The 23,266-nt window shown below is 39.1% G+C and overlaps 1 protein-coding gene across 1 annotated transcript in view; it reads left to right on the forward strand.

Annotated features, from left to right (window-relative positions):
• The first annotated feature begins 7,818 nt into the window (after positions 1–7,818).
• The window catches only part of TCEA2 (transcription elongation factor A2), an 819,513-nt gene continuing 804,065 nt past the window's right edge, over positions 7,819–23,266 (forward strand). Inside the window, exon 1 of the mRNA XM_044089906.1 lies at positions 7,819–7,932. Coding sequence (XP_043945841.1) covers positions 7,842–7,932 — 91 coding nt within the window. The 5' untranslated portion in view covers positions 7,819–7,841. The remainder of the gene's footprint in view (positions 7,933–23,266) is intronic.

Genomic DNA, 23,266 nt, shown 5'->3' on the forward strand with positions numbered 1-23,266 from the left:
CTGTATAAGCACCCTAGGATGGATGCTAATCTGATCTCATTCAAACATAGGTCCCACATAACACCATTCCATATTTTCTCCTGATGAGTCCAGCGCTTTAGACAATGCAGTGAAGAGGCTGGTTTTCTGCTGCATTAGAATACTGGTTCCCCTCAGCAGCTTGTCTCATCTGTTCAGGTTACAGCCTTTTCTTGTACATCAGGCATTAGAGTAACTGGTAGATCTCCAAAGATAGATTATCTGTTTTAGAACAAAATCCAGTACCGAATGTGGAAAAATTATGAAAGGTAAACCAGCTAATAAACTTTAATGGCAAGTTCTTTTGTCTCTACATTCATTTACAACTGAGATGACTTCAGACTGTTACATATTCATCAACCATATATAGCATTCATAGAAACTTTTGACATCATCACATGACCTGAATTGCCCACTGAAATAAGCGTACTATAAAGCTAAACTTTTTTATTTAAATGACATTTAAAATTATTACTAAAGCTGATCCCTGGTGGAGAATGGGCATCTAATAAAATTTGCCAGTGCAATTCTTTATAATCAAAAAATAACTCTTCACCTCCTCTTTCAAGTGGCGGTACATAATAACATGAAACACGAATTTTATAAAACTTTTACAGACTATACTATGTGTAAAAACTGAAATGAAGCTGTAATGACCAGAAGTGAGATGAATGTATTTATCTTTTAATTACCCAGACCTGTGCTAAACGACTGCCAGTCTCTGGTGCTTAATCTTCTTGTACCTTTCAGAGTAAAGTCTGTACTCAAGTCTGATAACGATGGTTTATTAGTAGCGTACAGAGGATGGTAGGTGTCAACGATATCCAAATTAAATCTTATTGTTTCAAATAACAGTGCTGATAAAGTGAAGTATAATAGACTGAATTGTAATGTTTGCAGCTTCTGCACGCATACTGTCCGTAGTTTCTGTGCTCAGAAATGTTCCTTTTCTCCTGAATGACAGAATTAATACTAACTGTGCCAGTTCCCTCAGTTTCTGGAAAGCTGGATATTTGACCTGACTTCTGTGCTCTCTGTACCGATATTCTGTGGACTGCACTGCAGTGACTTCCTGTGCTCTCTGTACCGATATTCTGTGGACTGCACTGCAGTGACTTCCTGTGTATTCGTTCGAACTTGCCTCCTGAATGTCAGTAACAAACTGGGCTGGGCTGTACTTTTTGACTTCCAAACTGAACTGACTTCTGTCTAACAAAATCTCTCTTAATACCAAAACCCTGTAAATTTCCTACAAATTCTCCATGCCTGTTTAACCTTGATTCCAAGCCTCACACCATCTAATTAAGATCTGTTTGTACTCAATATACTGCCCATTCTGTTTATCAGTATTTTAGATCAAAGGTTTATTGATTGATTTGATTGATTGATTGATTGATTGATCGGGAAGGTCCACTGGGTCAGAAACCCATTTTCATTGGAGGCCCAGGGAGAAAAGTTCCACAGTTAATCAAATATTGTACAGAACAAATACACAGTGAAAGAGATATACATACATAAGCATAGAGTGGGGAGTAAATAGTATACAAGTTAATACATATTGTCAGACTGAGTGGATACATACACTTTCAGCCCACAAAAAAGTAATCATAAACCTTAGTAAGTTGCACATATCAGTAGTAGAAACAGTCATGTAGAGAAGGAAGAAAAAAATTAAACAGAGGGTTAGAGAGTAAAATCTGAGTAAAGTGTGTGAGGTTAAGGGGGCTTACACTGTATTTCACAGGTACAGCTTGGATTATTTAAGTAGTGGGTTTTTAGTGCAGCTTTAAAGGCTATTAGGGAGTTGGTTGGGTACTATATGACTGAAGGCTATTCCATAGTTTGGCAATATTGTAGGAATAAAGGCATTGTCCTGCTCTTTTGTTTGGTTTAGTTACATTTAAAAGTGACTTCAGAAGACTGGAGGGTTCTAGTTGGGGTGTATGTGTGTAAGATAGACTGGAGTGCAGGACAGCTATCAGGTTTGAAAATTAGCTTATGAGCAAGTGTCAACTGAGTATAATAGAGATAGTGGTGAAGTTCAAGCCAGGACAGGTTTGATAGCTTTGCAGTGGTGTGAATGGTTGGGCATGTTAGAGGCGAATGTTGCTGTCTTGTAGTAGCACAATTGCAGCTTATTACTGAGGGATGTATGGAGGTTGGTGAAAATGGGGCTTCCATACAAGAGGGATGGGATAAGCAAAGTGTTTTAGTTTTATCTAGGTAAAGTTTGTCGTTATAGTTTGCAAAGTGTGAAATGGGTTTTCTTTACTGTATTCAGAATGTGTTGTTCAAAAGAGAGTTTATCAGTAGTGATTCCTAAAAGTTTTGCAGATAGCACTTGTTTTATATTTGTATTATTATGCGAAAAAATCTTGAATTCTGCAGCTGGAGGTTTTGGCAAAAATAGTAACAGTTTAGTTTTTTGGGGGTTCAGCATTAATTGATCATCATTTAGCCAGGTTTCTATGGAAGTGAATGCATCTTGGGTGATGATCTGGAGGTTAGTGAAATTGTTGGAGGAAGAGATGATAGTTAAATCATCTGCATATTGAATTAATATGCTTTGTTGGGAGGCTTTATTAAGATCATTAATATATCAAAAAGTAGTGGTCCTAAAATGGACCCTTGTGGGACACTTGTGTTATTTGCCAGATACTCAGGTTGTTGATTTTGCCATCTAAGTAATTTTTATCTATCATTTAGGAAGGAAGAAAACCAGGTTAATATGCTTAGAGTGCATCCAAGTTTTTTCTAAATAATGTAATAACTTAGGGTGTGATACTGTGTTGAAAGCCTTTGATAGGTCTAACAGGAGCACTGAAGTAGATAAGCCTGCATGAAGAGCTTTATTCACGGTATCAGTGAAGGGAGAGTAAAGATGTGGTTGTGTAATGTCCAGGGTGGAATCCATGTTGAGTTGGGAGTAAGGAGGTTGTTGTTAATGAGGTGATTTAGTAGTTGGGTTTGTATGCATTTTTCTAGGATTTTTGATAGTGGGGTGAGAATGGAGATTGGCTGGTAGTTTGAGAGATCATGTACAATAGCACCTTTATGTAATGGAGTTGTAATGGACTTTTTCCAAAGTTAGGGAACATAAGATTCAGAGATAGAATGATTAATAAGAATAATTAATGGGTAAGCTATAGCTTTGACATTAAGTTGTAAGTATTCAGGTGGTAAGTTATCAGCGGAGAGGGAGCAGGGCTTTAGTTTGGTTCGCAATTTTAGAATTAGGGATGTAGGTACTGGTTGTAGAGATCAAGGAGGAGTGGGTGGATTATTATTAGAGGAAACCGTAGTGTGTATAGAGGTAGTCATGGGGTTTATTTGTGTGGTATTTTGAGAGTTAGGGTTGCTTTTTGTAGATGAATCTTTGACTGGTCTTTGAATCATGTCAGTGAAATGGGTGGTAAATATTTATGCTATCTGGTGAGGTTCTTTGTCGGGAGAGGGTGATGGATTTTGAATGTTACCTGGATTAAGCAGGGAGGATACAGATTTCTTGAATTTTTTGGGATTATTACTTTGGGAGGATAGTTGTGAGGAGAAATAGGTTTTCTTATCAGTTATACCTTTTTTGCAGCATTTCAAATTTGTTTATAATTTGTTTCATTTGCTTGAGTTCTACATTTTTTCATTTTTTCCAGGCTTTGGCTCTAGCCAGGAGGGTTTGCTTAGTTTATTATCTTTTTAGCATGTGCTGTGTGTCAGGTTACATTTGGTACCTCTACAAAATGATATGCCATTACTGAAGCAGAGCTCCTGGAGGCAGTTGGACAATATGGGTTCTTTTTAACACATCATCTTATGTAGTCAGCATGTGCTGTTTTATCAATTTGCTGTGAATGGGCATTTTTACCATTACTAATGGCTGTGGCTTTCTTCTGTGCTGCCAGAATGCATACCAGGCTGCTACTCATTGTGATAGTGTCCTTTCAGGACAATCAACACAACCACAAATACTTGCATGGATGTTGATTTACTGCTGATGTTGGCAAGAGAGTCTGCAGTAATGCCCTTGCTTGGAATCTGCTGTGTGGTTGCAGAAGTTGCATCCATGGACTGAGAAAAGTACTTCGTGATCCTTACAAAGTGGATTTATTTTTAGTGGGACAGATTCTGATGTTCCATATTGCAGAGAAGATACTGGAGGGTCTGACCGATCCTCTGGGTAAGAATGCAGGAGAGTTCCGTACTCTGACTGTGCTACTTCATTTGTGTCTGGTAGTGGCTGTTACCTTCATATGTCATTTCTCACACCTGAATGCTGACATTGCAATGGAATGAGCTGTTAGTAGCTGCAGAGCCACCTTTGTTTCAGACCCTTGTCAAGCTTTATAAAACTGAGTAATTTGTCACACACTGTGTGGCTCTTCCCTTTATTCACCTCAGTGTCATGGGTTCTGACATGGATGTTCTGGATGAAATGGATGGGGGGGGGGGGTGTAAAGTTCTCAAATTAAGAGTTTCCATGTCAACCAACTGAAGCAGTGTTTCTTGCCATAAGGCTTGGGAAGAGGAGCTGAAAGCAGAAGTCTTCATGCTCAGATCAGACATCTGGTATATAAGCAACCACAGATTCACACCTGCCATGCATTGAGGGTGGTATGTGTGTAGTATTAGACAGTCAGTGGTGTTCTCCTTATAGGCATTTAAATCACAGGACAAGTGATTGTACTGAGGGCTTCTTGATTTGCAGCTCCAGTCATCTAAAGCTAAGGATTAAAGAATATGTAGTAAAAGTCTCCTAGAGTTGAGTAATCCAAGAGGAATGACCACTTTGCCAAAAACTAACTGTCTTCTCACTTTTGTTCTCATTTTAGAGAATACATTTCCTTATCTTGCTTGAAATATTCCTGCACATCTTCCCAGCTATTGCTTTTGATTGTACTCTTGATCACAAAATTCAGGAGAAAAGTCATAGCTCAAGCTTTGTTGTATGTTGTTTTAGGCTGTTAAATCCCCGGCAACAAGTAGTTTGTTTTGGCACAAAACCATCAAAGTCTGTTGTAGATAGTTTGATGGCCAATGCCACGTATGGATAGGGTGCAGGTTCATATCTCCTGCTCCTGACCTTCCAGTGGTAGGTTTGCAGTTGATGGAAGCGGCCAAAAAATTCTTCTACTCTTAAGGCACTTTCCACAGCATGGAAGGGGTTCTCCCGGTCTATGAAAAGGTTTATCCCATTTTGCTTCAGTCAACTTGCAGATTTTATTTTTTCTTGGATACATCAAGTGATTTGGTTTTGTTATTTCACATTAAAATACCCTGTCTTAGGTAATTCCTCTCATAATACTTTTTATATAGCCAGCCTGTGCCCTAGTACTGGCTGGGTCAAGCAGCTAAGTAAAGATCTTCATCTGTCTGTTGAAGGTTGTTGCATGACATGCTGTTTTTCATTCCAGTATACAGTTTCTGCAGCTGTGATGTTCATCTGTTGAAGATGCATTTGTTTGCTGTAACATTGTCTTGGTGGATCTTGGAACTCTAGGCCCTTTGGTCAGTAATGCTATTTGGCCTTTCTAAAGGATCATTAGAACCAGTTCACACTTTCTTTATCAAGTGATGTCAAATTTGTTCTTAAACCAGTCATCTTATTTCTTTGTTTTCATGTTTGAGGCCAGTAGCCTACATGGAGGCTTAAAGTTGCTGATCAAATCATTTCCAAGTAGATTAGTAACTGAATTGTTTTGCCGTCAGGCTGCAGACCACCCACTGTTAAATGCTGCTGTCCAAGATCAGTCCTTAAGTGGTGTTTAACAAGGCAGCTTTAGCATTATATGGGTTACTTGTACAGGAAGCTAATCAGATATCTTAAGTTAGAACAAGTATTTAAGAATGAATGCAGTTGATTTGACAAAGTAAGTGCTCTTTTCCTAGTTACTACCTACTTTATATAGGCTGGCACAGTATCTACACCACATATGTATGAACTGGGGAACCATGATGCAAAAAGTAAAATACATATGTTACACATTATTTTTTTTAGCATTCCTATGTATAATTTAATTTTTGACTCCATTAAGTTCACTTATAATGAAGAGGACCATTCCTCAAACTGAGTTTTCTCTCCAGTGTGCAGTCTGTTAAAAGCAGTTACAGTAAAATATTTTGTTTGTTGGGTCTTTTTCAAAGTTCCAAAGTAGTTGAAACAACTGTTGAAATGAGAATGAATTTTTTTACTTATTTTTCTGTTTACCCACGTAATCCATTTCAGGGTTATTAAGGTGACAGAGCCCAACACGGGACATTGACGCGTACAAAACGTGCACACTGTCAGACAATTTGGAGGATCACTTACTCGCTTGCATTTGTTTGGGATATGCAGTAAACCCATGCTGGTGCTGAGTATGTGCAGACTCCACACAGAAGGCAACTCTCAGAACTGAATTGGAGAACAGAGTGCTGTAAGGAAACCGCTACAATTCTACACCACTGTACTCTCCACAGTAAATTTTGTTACATTTTAAAACAGGAAGTCTACTGTAATATTGAGAGCTGTGGGCTGTTTATTGTTATTAGTTTTAAAATGTTTTTTTTTTTTTGAAAGAACCAAGATTTTAGAATGTGTGTGCTAACAGTGTGGTTCGTAAGTACCATTTCTTTAGCTGGAGGCTTTCATTATATTTAAATGCTTTATGCACAGGTACAGGAAATGATGTGTCATCTTAAGATAGGAAAGAGTTGCTTACTAAGTCATTTGATAAAGTTTTATTGCTAGTAATATGTTTTTTGTGGAAAGGATGCAGTTTTATGGAAAACCATTTTAAGTTCTGGTGGTGTTTGCGATGAAAGCCTTCAGAATAAAAGATGCTCATTTTCTTTGTATTTTTTTAGGATTTTTTTTTCATAAATGCATTGCTTTGGTTGATCCAGTTTTTGGATTACTGTGGATTTTTTCTCTTAAGCGTCATTTTTTTACATACGTATAAGTGTGTGTATGTGTATATGTATGTGTGTATATATAGCTATATATATAAAAAATATGGTTCTTTAAATCATCAACTTAACAGAACGTCAATTCACATAACAGCAAGACAACAACAAAGAAGGTGTAAAACAGGGAACTCTCAGAACCTCAAATTCGCCTCTGGGAAACTAACCACTTGGTCACCACTAAAGAACACAAGATCATAAACAAATTAAACACACCAAAGTGGGGGGGGGGCTGTTCTCCCTGCACCCCCCCCCCCACCTAAATTTACCAAATCCAAGATCGCACTGCAGTTTACTGTTTTAAACCTTCGCTGTTGTCATCTTGTTACGTGAGTCAACGTTCTGTTAAGTTGATGATTTCAAGGGGAACCACATATATGTGTATGTGTGTTTGTGTGTGTATATATGTAATATAGTTATTTATAAAAATATAATATATAAATTTAAAAATAATGTAAATTTATTTACGTACATTTGAATCCATTTTGTTTTTAAGTAGAAGTATTAAGTGAGTAGTCTAGTTTGTCTTCCAGGGAAAGCATTATTGTGAAATAATGGATCATCTGTGGTTATTTGGTTAGACTTCTTCACAATTCTGTTTTTTTTTTTTCATTGCAGCATGAACTTATAAAGTGTGAGTGACTATGTTGTATTCTGCAATCATGATCTGATACTGTAAATAACAACTATGCATCAAGCATGAGCTTATAAAATGTATATTCATCAAGGCATGTTCTAATGCAAATTTCAGTACATCTTACTACTTATGGTTAATCTATTAGTGAAGAAGTAGAGCATTGCATTTTGATTGATTGAGCTGTATCAGAGTTAAGGGCATTGCCTTTAATGTTTGTAAATTTTTATTTTAGTCTACCCGAATTGGGATGTCTGTCAATGCTGTAAGGAAGCAGAGCTCTGACGATGAAGTGATCAATTTAGCAAAGTCTCTCATCAAATCCTGGAAGAAACTGCTAGGTAAGAAACTAAAACTTATATCATTCAGCTGTAATATGGTGAAGTAAATGTTTAGTATCTAGTGTTAAAATTTAATCCTACATTGTATTACTTTGTTTTTTCTGATTTTATATTTGGGTAGAAGCCGTTAAGGTAGTCTGTCTTTCAGCCTAGATTTTGTAAATAGCAAGTCCTACTTCCACTGCATAGCTAAGCTGTCTTTTGTTGCTTAACACATGTTAAAATCTAATCAGAGGGAGGGTCTAACAAGTCTTGTAGACAAATCACTAGAGACAGAATATACCTCTTGTTTATATAATTCAGAGCTTCTGAGAAAATGCTGTTGAAATTCTGATTTTTCTGAAGATAGGAAAAAGTCTTATTTTATTCATATCTAATATTTTAAATCTGGCATTTTATGCCCGACAGTGATATTTTAAGACTATTCACTACATTGCAAAGCATTTGGGTGCTACAGCTGTTTTTGAGATGGGTCTGTGAATGTGCAAAAACTTTTAACCCCCATTATCAAAATGGTGGGCTTCTGAAAAAAAGTATGTTTTACCACACCATCTACTACTTTTATTACTTCAAAAGGTCTCTGTACCTCAGGAAAGATGGTAAAATACATTAAATTTCTAATTTTCTAAATTACAGTTATTTTAAGTTTTAGTCTTTGAGATTACAACATGGATTCTTTGAGACTGTGCTTCTTAAAATGAAGAGACAGCTGTCAGTAGTCATGTTGGAAACGTTTAACATCTAATATTTACCAAGAGTTTAATTTGTCATTCTTCATTTGCTTTGCTTTTCTGTTCTGTGGGGTTTAATGGCATTATTTCTGGCTGAAATTTATGCTGAAATTTGGTGTTGTCTATTTTCATCTGATTCAGCTGTGGCTTGTCAGATCTGACTGAATCTGACCTCAGCACTGACTAGAAAAATCTTGCTTCAGGGCTCTGGCTCCTCCCCCACTAATAACTCCTTATGCTCCACCTAATAACCTTAGGTCTCGTTTGCTGTGGAAGATTTTATTCACGTCTTCAGGGGCTCTTAGAATTTTATTTTACATCCAAAGACTTTGTCTTATTGTCACTCCACCCCTATAGAATAGTGTTTTCCTTAGGTCCTGTAGGATAGTTAGTAGATATAGTAAAATTAGTGTGTGTTTGCAGTTTTTGATAGAGTTGTAGTTCTAATGTTTAATTAGTGTGCAGTGCTGTTTTTTTAACCAGTAAACTCTCACTTAACCAGCACCTATGAGGATTGGTAGACGCCGGTTAAGTGTAGTTTCTGGTTGCTTGAGAGATGTTTTGCGATTTTTGATTGGCTGATATACTGGCATATGAGCCAGTCAGAAATTGCAAAGCAGAACCTTTTCTGTTCAATGCAGAACACTGAGCTGTTCCTTGTTGAACAGAAGTGGCTCCGCTTTGCCATTTTTGATTGGCTCATATACCAACATATGATCCAGTCAAAAATGCTGGTTGCTTGGGTGTGCCGGTTGCTTGAGTTCGGGATAATGGGGACTTTACTGTATCCATAGTGTTTAAAGTATTTATTGGTGTAGTCTGAGATTTTTGCCTTTGAGGGCAGGTTATTTATTAGACTGATAGTTCATATTATTTAAGGGCCAATATGTCAGAGAGACTGGGTTTTAAAAAATGTATCGAGTGTGGGCACAATCTGCTCCCGCAGGATCCTCATCACAAACTATGTTTATTGCCTAGGGGCAGAACATCTGGAAACCCCATTTCAAGAGCCTGCACTTCCTTTAACATTTGCACTACAGCAGAGGAAAGAAAACTTGATAGTTAAGGGGATTCGTCATACTGAGCCAACCCCCTCTACTTCATCTTCGCCACCCAGCAAGGAGAAGAAAACTAAAGAGACAGAAAAGTTTAAATTGAAAGAAAAAATAGATAAAGAGAAACAAAGAGATAAAGGCAAGCCAGAAAAGTCAAGGAAAAGGACACCAGGTCCAGATCCTACTCCAGGACCCAATCCTAAGGTTCCTTGGCACTTTGATCCATCAGTTGTTTGGATCTGTTTGCCTATTGATTGGCTTTGGTTTTCACCAGAACTGGTAAGCCCCAGGCTACATTCACCTATATGGCAGGACGGGAGACCTTCCTCATCTCATTCTTGGCTTTTGCAACCTAGGACATCAACAGAGTGATGAAGAGGTTCCTTAGAGGTAAGATTCAGCTCAGATACCATCAGCATTGAACATACAGAATACTGTACCAACCACTCCCCCTCCTCTTCTTTTTTTTCCCCTTTCATAAACACCTTTATTGAATTATCACTTGTGACACAGGCAAATTCACATTCATATAAAAGTAATCCTACTATAATTAACACAACAAACAACATTTTACTTCACATATCATGCAACCTAAGCAACATTGCAAAAATGATTCAATTCCTGGCTTTTTTTAATAACAAGAAACAACTTTATTAAAACATCACTTTCTACATAGGCAGTTATACATTTATACAAATGAAAACAAACCACACCAACACAATCCTAGTTGCAAGCATTTTACATCATAAACCATACTGACACACCCCTATTTGCAAACATTATACATCACTTATAATCTGCACAATCTTTTTCAGTCAAACGTTACACATCTTTATTTAAGTCCTTCTGCCTTTTAAACTGCATTCCTTCCTTGTATGTATTCTTCCCACAATTTCCTTTTTTCTTCGTAGTTTGCTCCTGCCAGTTTCTAAAGATCTCAATTCCAGTTGTTTTCTGTTACTATATTCACTAGTTCTAGTATAGTTAGTTTAGCTTTTGATTTCCATTTTCTAGTAAATGCTTTTTTTGGCAGCCATCATTTTTAGATACAGCAAAGCCTTTCCATGCATAGGCAATTCTGATTCTGTGCCAAAGCTGAGAAAAATCATCTCCCTTGTCAGACCAGTCTGTCCACCCGGCATCTCCAACAGTGCATCAAGCAGGGTCTCCTTTGATTGATTCTTATAGTTATTATGCAATATTTTAAATGCTGTACTAATTACTCCTTTTATTTAATGGCAGTTGCTGTTCTAGATTGTGCTAAAAACTATACCAGTGCTGGTATTTCATTTAGGATCCCACTATTTCTTTCTGTTTGCCTGTACTCTGATATCAATCCATGATAGGGAAGACGGTCTCTAACCTGCAGTCCCAATAAATTCTTAGTGTCTTCCTATTCTATCATCTTTACCTCTGCAGTTATTTGCTCCCAGTACCTTGGTTCCTTTGCCAGTTTTGTCCAGTAAATTCCAGCTCTCTCTTGCCTATTCTCTTTATCTCCAATTGCAGTCATCCATATTGGCATAATCTCCTTTCTCAAATCCCATGTTGGCTTAGTTCTTGGAATACTTTCTGCTACTTTGTGGATATAATATTCTGTATGATTATTATTCTCCTTAAAGGCCTGCATCTAAAATCCCACTCTTCTTGTTTCTTGAGCTTCTCCCCTGTTTCATCATCATCATCCTTTTCCACTTTGAAATATAGAATATAGTTTTCTACTTGTGCTATTTATAGGAGTCTTAACTGTGTAGTTCTGAAATGCCCTTTCAATTTGGGTAAACCCAGTCCTCCCTATTCTACTGGAAGAATCAGCTTATCACACTTGACTCTTGCTGTCTTCCCCTCCCAGATAAAGTCCTTCAACTCTTTATAAATTGCAATCCACAACTTCTCCTCTGGTTGATGAAAATATACCTGACCTGTCTAAGACTAAAGGGATTAAAACATTTTAACTGCTTGTATTTTATTATCCATATCCATATAAAGGAGGTACCATTTTCTCAGTTTTTGTATTATCTTTTGTGTATTCTCTTCCCACATATCCTTAGCTCCCACATCAGAATCCTTTTAATCCATACTCCTAAATATTTGATTTTATCATGTCCCCATAAATATGGATATTCCTGAACCAATTTGTGCTTGGGTAAATAATTTACTACCATTGTCTTTATTTTAGCTTCATAAAATTTGTATCTTAAAAAGATCTGAAACTGTCTCAAAATGCTTCACAATGTGTAATGGTTCTCTCTTGTTTTGTCATGTATGAAACAATATCCTCTGCAAATAAAGCCAGCTTTTCTTGACTGCCATACTGATTATATCCTTGAATTTCTGAGTCCCTTATTTTCTTTGCCAGTGGTTCTAAATATAATGCAAATAATAAAGGGGAAAGAAGGTGCACCCCTGCCTGGTTCCACTGCTCAAGCAGAAAACCACTACCCAACCATTGGGTCCAGCTGGCTTGGTGCCAATCTGCCCTGAGGTATCCATGTCAGAGCCATTGGTTTTCTCCACTTCAAATCTGACTTGGATTCCACCCTTTTGTCAGCCCTGACACATTTGACACTGGGTCTTCAGTACCAGGGAGTGGGAGGAGGGGTTGACACCAAGACTCTCAGAGCCGTCCCTACCTCTTAGTGCCTCAGCTTTCAGTAGCTTGGCTCCAAGATCAGCTTTGGAGTCCAGGCCTATTGGTTCCAAAGGGTCTTTACCAATATCATCATCAGAGGATTCTTTTGGAACCAATAGCACCATTGGCTTTTGAATCCTTTCAACGCCATGGGGTGAGATGCCTTTATCAAGACCTGTGCCACCTGAACTCCGCACCGAACTTGGCTGTATCCCTCATTCTGTTAGACAGGGACATTCAAAACCAAGACCTCAGGAGGCTTATCTGATAAGCTGCCAGTCTGACTTTGAACCTTCTGGCATTGTTCACTGAAAGCAGATGTATAAGTGGAAGCACATTGACTCCTCTCCATAGTATGTCTTTGAGGGCACAGACTTTGGCAGAGGAGAAGGATCCCCTGATTCCCTCCTGAAGATGTCACCTTCAGTGAAATCTTGGAATTGATGGAATGGAAGAGAAGGTAGCCCACCGTACATCCATCAAGAAGAATCTGTGGTCCAGGAGGCCTTTGGTTGTGGCCTGTCAATATCTTGGATGATACCTCCATTTGACCCCTTAGTCAGCCTCATGGCACAATGGGCATGGAAGGATCCTGATGAGGTGGCAGCCACCACCAAGAAGCCTGACAAAATCTTGTCAGCACCTTCATACAGAAAGCATTGGAGCAAGGGGCCATCATCCTAATAAGAAGTCAGAGGTGTTGGATCATTTTGAGAAACAGAAGTATGCTTATGGGTCTTTTGCATTATGAACACTGAACTATTTAGCACATGTGACTTGATTTCAGAGAGGTTTTACCAGAGAGATCTCCAAATCTCTCTCAGGGGTCCTGCCAACAGATATCCAGAAAAACAGTGGAATCTCAGCCATCAGGATGTCAGTCCTTCTCTAATGTGGCCCTGCAACTGATTTCCTGTTACAGCTGAGGGCACAGCTAGGGCAGTAGGCATCTGCATTACAGTACACAGGCATGCTTGGATGCATCTTTGTGGAAAATTTCAAGATTTGCTTTGTTAATGCCCCTTATGATGGATCTACTTTGTTTAGTCCTAAGGTCAAGGAAACTCTTACTAGAAGCCAGCAAGATAGTAAGACCCTTTCTACTTTTGGAATCCACTCCTCAGAGATCCTTTTCTAGCAATCAGAGGTCTGGCAAGATGTGGCTCAGGAAGTCAAAGGGATCTTACCAAAAAAATTCTAGTGATGGGCCTCCTTCTGGGGGTGGAGGAAGACATCAGATCGCACGTTGCCTCAGGGGCCGAATCAGATTGTAAAATCAGGATTTCAGAGGGCCCTTTTTTGAGAAACCTTTCCATTTCCTCTGAGAGATTCCCCAACTGCTGCTCTCTGGAGGCAGTCAGTGTGCAGTTGTCTCTGTACTCTCTAGCCTGACAAAGTATAACAGAGTCCTGGGTGCTAGACATTATTTCCAAAACAGAAGAGCTTGGTTCCTGATTTTCCACCCAATCAGCAGAAACTAGTAGAAGCAGAAATTTCAAAGTTACCATAGAAGGAGTCATCCAACCAGTCCCCAAAAGACCAGCAAGGATCCAGAGTTTATTCAAGGTTCTTTTTCGTTTCAAAGAAAACAGTGGACCTCAGCCCTAGTTTGGTTCTGAGTCATATAAATAAATTCATGAAACAGGCAAAATTCTGAATGGTCATAATTCAGTCCATTTTGCCTCTTCTGAGGAGGAAGGATGCCTTGATGTGTTTGATAGGTCTCAAGGACACACACTATCACATAAAGATAGAGAGCTGTTTAAGTATATTTCTCCATTTCAGGCTGGGAGCCAGTCATCATCAGTTAAGGGCATTGCGCTTTGGTTTCATCACAGCCCTGGGATGTTCACCAAGATAATAGCAGTAGTAGCAGCATGGCTCTATCTGCTAGGGATCAAGGTATTCCCATATTTGGATGATTGGCTCCTAATAGCTACCTCCTATCTAACATTGTGTCAACACAGATACTTCTTGCTCTGGTTGCTTCAGGAACTGGGCATTGCCATCAACATGAAAAAAGTAATCTCACTTCAACTTAAACTATAGAACTTATTGGATGCCACCTGGATACAGTTTCTCAAATAGTTAGCCTTCCTTTTCTCAGGGTGATTTCCATCCAACAAACAGCTTCCAACTCTCATGAGACATTATTCTCCCCCAGCCAGACTAGGGGGAGATGGTAGGATTAATGGCTTTGACCAGTCTGTTGGTTCACTTGCAAGATATCCCATGAGAGTTTTTCAGTACACTTTGGCAATGCAGTGGTCACAGACTCACAATCCTCTTCATTCAATATTAATCACTCCATCTTGCAGAAACCATGTATCTTGGTGGATAACATGCCCATCATTGGCACAAGGGCTTCCTTTCATGAGGAATCCCCCTGTGGCAGTAGTAGTGATGATGGGTGCCTCCCACTTGGGGAGAGGATGGTGGTGGGCACTTCAGAGGAAGCACTGTCTGAGGCTCTTGGTCACAGACAGAGGCAAAATTCCACATCAGTATTCTGGAGATGAGTGGGTCCAAGTGTTGCAGGCCTTCCAGGATGCTCTCCCCAGAGGTGGGATACCTGTTCAGGCAGGAAATATATTGATATTCTGGTATCTAAACAAACAGGGAGGAACTTGTTCCTACCTATTATGTCAAGAAGCCATGAGGGTATGGCAATAGGCGATGCATTCTTAATGTTTTCTCATAGCATTGCACATCCCAGGGAATTCCACTATTGGTGGACAAGTTGAGCAGATGTATTTTGATGCAACCAAGTGGTCCCTGAACTCAACAGTGGCTGCAGGGATATTCAGTCACTGGGACACCCTTGCTGTGATTTTGTTTGCCTTCCATCTCAACAACAAGTGCAGGGATTATTTTGCCCAAGTTCCTCCACAGTGACAGTCACTGAGGGATGTTTTTGTCCATCACTGGCCACGGGATCCCATCTGTGCCTTCCCTCCCTTTCCATTGATGAACAAATTCATACAGAAAGCAAGGATGTGCAAAGCCCGAGTAAATCTCATAGCCCTCTTTTGGCCTGGACAACCATGGTTTTCTTTATTGGTCTCTATTAGTTCATCCACACTGGATGCTGGACCACTTTCAATATCTCGTTTATCACCCATCCAGATTGCCTCCTACAGATCAGAAATCCATGATGCTAATCACATGGTTCCTCCAATTTTAGCATTAGCAAGAGATGCCAGGCTTTCCCTTTCAGTAGTATGCATTCTCACTGCTTCCCAGAAAAAAATTGTACTACCGTGATTTATTGTAGCAAGTGGAAGACATTTTCTGTCTAGGCATTTTCTAAAGGTCTAGACCCATTCTCAGCTGTAGTTTCTACTCCTCTACAGTTTTATTTAGAATTGTTTCATGCTGGTTCCAGTTATTCCACTATCAAGGTACAGTTAGCAGCCATTTCCAGTTTCTGTGTAGGCTTGGAAAATTCCTAGCCTCCTTAAAAATATCAAAAGCCTTCTTAAAAGGAACTTTTCTTCTTAGGCCACCTATGAGACCCAGTACCTCCCTGGAACATTACCATTATTTTGCAGGCATTGATTCAGTCACCTTTGAAACCCAAAGCATCACTAAACATCAGATCTCTCACTTGGAAATCTGTCTTTCGAGTAGCAGTAACTTCAGCCAGAAGAATTTCTGAATTACAAACCATTTCTTCTAAACTACCCTATCTAGTCTTTCAAAAGGGTAGAGTTTCTTTAAGAACCAATGCTTCTTTTCTACCAAATGTGGCATCTGAATCTTCCTTGAACCAATCTGTTCATTTACCAGTTTTCTTTCCAAAATTTTCTAATAAAGGTGAATACATGCTACATATGCTTGGACGTGCATCATCAGTTGCGATTTTACCATTCTACCTTCACAAGTATGTTCGGGAAATCAGACCAATTGTTTTTGCTTTCTCAGACCAGAAAATCCGCAAGTCGGTTTCCAAAGATACATTGTCCAAATGGCTTTCAGACTGATATCTCTTTTGTGTTTATGAAAAAAGGCTTGGTTTTGCAATCTAAACCAAAAACCATTCAAACAGAGCAGTGGCTGTGTTATAGCATTTACAAGCTGACTGTCTATTGATTTCTGCACAACAGCTACTTGGTCTACAGTTCTACAGAGATAATATGGCAGTCCTAAAGCAAAACAATATTTGTAAGTGTGGTGAACCAAATAAAATGCTGTAAAGGGCATGTTTATTTATTGCTTACAGAGGATATCAGAAGAATACCACATACTGAGTTATTTTCATTTGTAGATGCTAACCAGAGTTTGTGGCAGATAAAGGTAGATAAAACTTCAAGCTAAATGATGTTAATATGCCACCACTAGATCAATGCAGATTTTTAGGTTTCCTTTTGGTATTTCATCAGCATGAAAAGTGTTTGGAAAAGCTATTCCACAAGAAATGTAAAGCTCAGAAGTTGCTGCAAATACAGCTGGTTGTGTTATAGGGTCAGATATAAACATAAGAGGAGGAGGAGAGCAGCAGCTGCTGAATGGCTTAATATAGCATAATTATTCTAGCTCCATGACATAGTGGAATTAGGCCTCGACTGTAACATGAATGATCTGAATTTCAGTAACAGCTTGGGTGCCAGGTGGTGAAGGTGAGATTGAGTGGCTATTGCTCACTTTCACATCCAACAGTAGGAAACTGATACTTCTGCTTGTGTTTGCAACTAGCAAATAGGTGGGCTTGCTGCTGCTGTGGGCCTGATTTATGCAGCAGGCAGTTTTACCCATTAAGTAAAGCTGGTGGTTTGAAGGGCATTTACAGATGCACAAGAGAAAGATGCCAAGATGTAAAGGGAAGCATTATCAATAGCATATGGCTGTGACGAAATCCATGAATTATATCTTTGGTAAGAAAATCTATGTGCAGAGAGACCAACAATCCCTGCAGAGCACATTCATAAAGACTTTGAGTAGGACACTTCCAAGTTACATAAGTGTGATCTGAAAGTAATGTACAAGACCAGGCAGAGGACCACATGCAGCAGATAAGTTGATATTTACCAGAGAAGCTTTAAGAACTGATGGAACATCGAGAGACTTTCTGTTTTATTGCCACCTTGTAGTGGACTTTTAGGCTGCTGACCCTACATTCTGTACAAAGTTGCCAAAGGAAATTCAAGGTGCTGAGGCATAGTTCCTTTGGGAGACTGCTATTGTGTAACTCTATAGATTAGCTGAATGGGAAAGGGGTGCTCCCATGTGGGAGTGGGTAGGCTGTCGCCTCCCTCTCTGGACCAGCAAGTTGGCATACTGTCTATCACTCGGCACCTTGTGGAACATGATTGGGGTTCCTGGACAAGAACAATAGGTCATAAGGCTCTTGGAGTGCCTGGGAATGCCCATCTTCCATTACCCTGAAATGAGTGGGCCAATTAAGTGCTAGTAGTACAGCCATTGGGTGAGATCCAGAAGAGGATATCAGGATGTCATGAGAGTATCAAAGAAAAAGCTTGAATGTATAGGAGCAAGGGGAGGTTATCAGCGTCATCCCTCTTTTTAAACATCTTTAATAAATATATTTTAAAAGGTGACAGACGTATGGTAATGCAAAAGAAAGCAAACCATATTTGCATTTTCATGCAGTTTGTGTTTGCAATAGTTTGCATTCACTATAACTTCATATTAATTGCTGAAGTCCTGCATTCCCTTAAACCTCATTCTCCACCTGAACATCATTCTGCATGTGTTCATAAATTTCATTTATTTCTAGGTAAAGTGTAGCTTCGCTTTTATAAAGATCATACATCCAGTTCTTTAAACTCCTTTCCAATATTCAATACTTCAATTACAGTTTGTCAGCCAATAACATTAAACTTTGTAAGGCCATAATATATTTAGACTGTTTGAATCTTGTATCCCAGCTCAGTAGAATAATTTCCTTAGTTACAACCATATGTTGCTTCAACATTTCTGACAGAGTACTCTGTAGAGAATTATTAAACTCTGCCAACTTGTTACACTCTGGAAAAGTCACATTCCCAGTTACCTGTCTCTTTCCTATCATAACACCAAAATTTGCTGTTTACCTGAGGAATAAATCTCAAGTCTGCTTTGTGTTTAAAAATACCTATGCATGCACTTCCAAGTGAAAATCATTAACCTTCTAAACCTTGTTGCATAGTTAGGAGCCAGTCAGATAATTATCCCACTGTTGCTTTCAGATTAATTGCTTTTCCAGTTTCGATTCAGAATCTTTTCTAACCTCCTCTGTTTGATTGTTGTAGTTACCATGAAGTATTTTATATGCTCTACCAATTATCCCTTTAACAGTAGTTTCTATTCAAGACTCCACTAAAAATTCTGTCGGAGCTGGTCTTTCACTTAGCACTCTCCTATCCCTTTTTCTTTGGCTATACTTTGATCCATGGAAGGGAAGACGACTGTCTCTAAACTGCAGTCCAGACTACTGTTTGGTCTCCTTCTACTTTATTATGTTGCTGTCTCTAGTTATTTGCTCCCAATATGTTGGCTCCTTTGCTAATTTTCTACAATACATTTCAGACCCCTCTTACCTATTTTTTTTATACTCCTTGCAGTCATACCTACTGGCAAAACCTACTTTCTCTATTCTCTTGTCTTAGTTTGTGGAATTCTTTCTGCTACTTTCATCCAAAATCCCACTGTCCTTATTTCTTAACCCCTCTTGTTTGTTCATCTCTTTCCATGTGATTTGCAACGTTCTGCTTTTGTTGTGTATATGAACCTTAACTGAGTAGCTCTAATGCATCCTTTCAAATCAAGTAATCCTAAAACACCATGATGTCCTTTCATATCACTGTTGCGATGTTCCTAACTGAAGGGATTTCTTGCCAAGATAGCCAAACATCTGGCCAGTGTACCAAAGCCTTTAATACTGACAGGCACTGTAAATCAGATGTATGCTCCCCAAGCAAGGCATTAGGGCATAAAGGTGATGTATGGACACACACACGCAAAACTACTTTGCTGCCAGTCTAAACACCATCATTGAACATCTGTGCTGGTTTATCAAGCCATTTTTTTTCAGATGAGTGCCCTTTTGTGGCATCTCCTTATTTGTTTTTTTAGTATTGATTGTGTATTATATAGGGTATGCAGTGGATGCATAGCATTTTACATAGGGATGACCACTAGAGAATTATATGTTAGAATAAGAGAACATTTTTATAGTATTAAAAAGAAAGATAAAAAATGCTCTTTTTAGACATACACAAACATGTACTTATAACAAATTTCTCTTTTCTGTTTTAGAACAAGGACTTAGATTTGAGGGGTGGGGGATTACAAGACCTATCTTGAACAAAGGGAAACTGGCAAATCAGATTAGAATTGGATAAAAAAAACTGGACTTAATGTTATCAATGTTAAATGTTTTTTTAAAAAGTCATAGAGTGCGTTTAAATAGATGAATTATAGGTTATCCCGTGTCAGATATTATCAGATAAGTTGGTTTTAATATTGTAGATAATGTTATTTCAAACAGGTTTGTATCAGGTTAATTAATGTATTTTTATTGGTCAGTGACATGTATTTAAACTGATTTTATGCTTGTTAGTGTGTATTCTGAGGAAGTTGCATGACGAAAGTGTAATAAATTTGTTTGTACGCTAAAAGTATATTCATTTCTTCCTTGGTTCCAGTTGTTGCTGTTGTTTTTGGTTATATTTTGCTTCTGGATGACAGATTTTTTGCTTTCTTAGTATTGATTGGTTTCATGTCATACAGAAAGGGAAAATGCAACTTTGGGAGTCAGATTCCCCATAAAGATCATCACAACCAGTGCCTGTTTTGTTTGGGTGCTTCCCATGTCCATACACAGTGTTCTGTCATGCTTTCTTCCCTATGACCCCATGTAGTTGTCTCTCCTCATATATTTACTTGAAAACCAAAGTCATAGGTTGTTGGCTCAAGGTGCTATGATGGAGTCTTCCCATCCCAAGGGTCAGCCATTTGCCAAGAAAAAGGCCAAAAAACTTCAGTCTGATATAGCTGCTGTCCAGCCTCCCGGGGCATCTCTTTTTTTGGCTGGTGAAAGCCCAGAGATCGTCCAGTGGTTGCTTTGGATTCCTCTGTCATGATCCCCACTGGAGGCCAGTGTGGATTCAGCCTCTAGCATGTCTTTGCAGGCTTTGCACACATCTGCTTCAGAGGTTGAGGGGGGGGGACCTCAGCTGATTACATCTGAGGGACCAAGGGGGATTCCACATATGTTAGTGAGGGAGAAGATCCCTACTGTGCTTATTGAGTGTCACCAAGGGTCAGACCCACCTAGGGTGTTTTTTGCGACATCAAGCAGAAAAAGAAACAAAACCAAGCATATTTCACTAGCAGCTAAAGCTCCCCAGTATTAATGGCAGAATTTTACTCGGTGGTTGTTTAATGCTTTAATGTCTTTAACGCCTCCTCAAGGGGTATCTGTGTCTCTGTCTCTTCCTTCCCAGTCTTCCACTCTTGTTAAAAGACCTTGGGAACTGGATTTCTCTGAAGATCAGGACTCTGGGAAAGAATCCTTAGCCTATTGTTCACATCTCTTCTCCCTTGGATTATGGTTCAGAGGAGGAAGATTCTCTTAGTCCAGATTATCCTTTACAGGAGCTATCTTTGGGGACACTGTTACCCATATGATGTAATTCTGTCAGGTTTCTGATGTCCAGAAAATGTATTTTGAGCTCCTTCAGATGGAGTCTCCCAAACCTTCTACTGTTCTCCCTGTTTTGACTGCCCTCCTGGGTACCTTTTCAGTAGGTTCTTTGGCTGCTGATTTGCAGCCCCCTGCTCCCAAGAAACCTGACAGATTTTACAAGGTGCCTGATGAATGTATATTTTTGTATAAATGCCTTTCTACTGATCTTTCTGTAGTATCTGTCACTTCGGATAAACCCTCCAAGTTGTTGACGTCTACCAAGTTACTTCCTTCTGATGTGGTTAGTAGGGCCATAGAGAAACTGGGCATGAAAGTTTATACTGATGCCACTTTTATCTTGTAGGGCCATTAACTACCAGACTCATATGACTAGGTATGTTTTGTTCCTCCTTTCTCAGGTTATTTCTGATCTTCCTGACTCTGATGGGAAGGCATCTGTCCTTTCCCTGTTGAGTTCCAGCTCTCAAGTTGCCTGCCACTCAGTACAGTTATGTAAGATCTTACCATAACAGTAGATGTCCTTCTCTTCACTGTTGCAGTATTCGCTCCCTCCATCCTGCCCCCTCTGTACTTGCCTGTTCTTTCTAGCTGTCTTGGCTGAGGGACTCTGCTCCCTTTTCTCCTCCTTGGATGTACATGTTCTTCATTGTCCCTATAGATATTCTTTTCTTCCTGTGGATTTTTCAGTTCTGTGCATCTGTATGTCGCCCTTATGCCGTACACCTTGCATGGGGAGCATACTTAGAACAGTGCCTGTCAGTAATAAAGGCTTTGGTATGCTGTCCAGATGTTGAGCTATCCTTGGGAAGAGATACCTTCAGTTAGGAATAATGCAACAGTGAATAGAGGGACATCTACTGTTATGGTAACATCTTGCACAACTGTACTTTCTATGAGGAGAATAAACTTATCCCACTTAACTCTTGCTCCCTCCCAATAAATTCTTTCAAACTTTTATTAATCAACAATTTCTCCTCTGTTTGACACAAAATTTGCCTGACTTTTGTGTATAAAACTAAAGGGCCTAAAACATTTTCACTGCTTATGTCTTGATCTTCATATCCAAATCCATAATCAAGAGTTACTATTTTCTTTATTTTTATGTTATCTTTGGTTTAGTGTTTTCCCACATGTCCTTAGTTGCCATAACCAAATCTTTTTTAATCCATATGCCTACATACAGCATCCTATGTCCACATAAATTTGGATATTGCTTAACCAATTGATGTGTGGGTATATAGTTTACTGCTATATATTATTATTATTTATTCCAGTTTGATGACCGGGGAGGTCTACTGGGCTTGGGGGGCCCATTTTCAGTGGAGGCCCGGGGAGAAACACTCCACAACACAAAGTTTACTTACATGAATAGTTTCAAAGACAGTTTGCATTACAAGCAACAGGTTGCATTCAAAAAGGAAAAAAAACAAACAATTACAGTTTTGTTCAGGAGAAAAAGACAGGCATATAGCATAATAGCTAGATTTTACTGTTTAGTTGCATATACAATCTATATTTGAGAGCGAGGTTAGGAAGGTAAAAAGGTTATCCAGGAGTAAACGGGGGGAGGAGAGCTTGAGAGGTATGGGCTGAAGAGTACAGTTGCATTTCCTGTTTAGATAGAGGTATGAATGAAGTTGAGTTTTAAAGTTATTAAGGTTGTCACAGGTCCTCAGTGTGGAGGGCAGAGCATTCCATTTTTTAGCTAGGGAAAAGGATAACAGAAGCTGACCAGCTGGGCACTTGGGTTTTTGAACGGTAATCATGTTTTGGTGGGTAGATCTAAGGGATCTGAGGGGGTTATATGGTTGTAGTATATTGGATAGTGCAGGGCAGTTAGTGGGTTGGAACAATAATTTGTGGGCTGTGGTGATTTGGAGAAAGTCAAGTTGATTGGGGAGTTCAAGCCAGTTTAATGAGTGAAGCAAGGTGCAGTGATGAGAGGAGGATTTGGCATTGGTGACAAATCTGGTGATTTTGTTGTAACATACTTCCAGTTTGGAAGTAAGTGTGGAAGATAAATTAGTGAGCAGAGGAGCGCCATACAGTAGAGAGGGAAGGAGATAGTTTGTGGCGAGAGTTAGTCTGGTGGTAGGAGAGAGGAAGTGGTTGTTTCTGTAAAGTAGGCCTTGTTTTATGTGTGCTTTCTTGATGTCTAGTTGGATATGAGTGTTAAATTTTAAGTGATCATCAATGGTGACACCAGGAAGTTTGGCGGAGGGTACGATCTCAATAGTGGAGTTGTTAAGGCTAGTAATTTGAAGTG

The sequence above is a fragment of the Protopterus annectens genome, chromosome 12.part0 (assembly GCF_019279795.1).
Source record: "Protopterus annectens isolate FY-2018-M chromosome 12.part0, PAN1.0, whole genome shotgun sequence".
Classification (NCBI taxonomy): Eukaryota; Metazoa; Chordata; order Ceratodontiformes; family Protopteridae; genus Protopterus; species Protopterus annectens.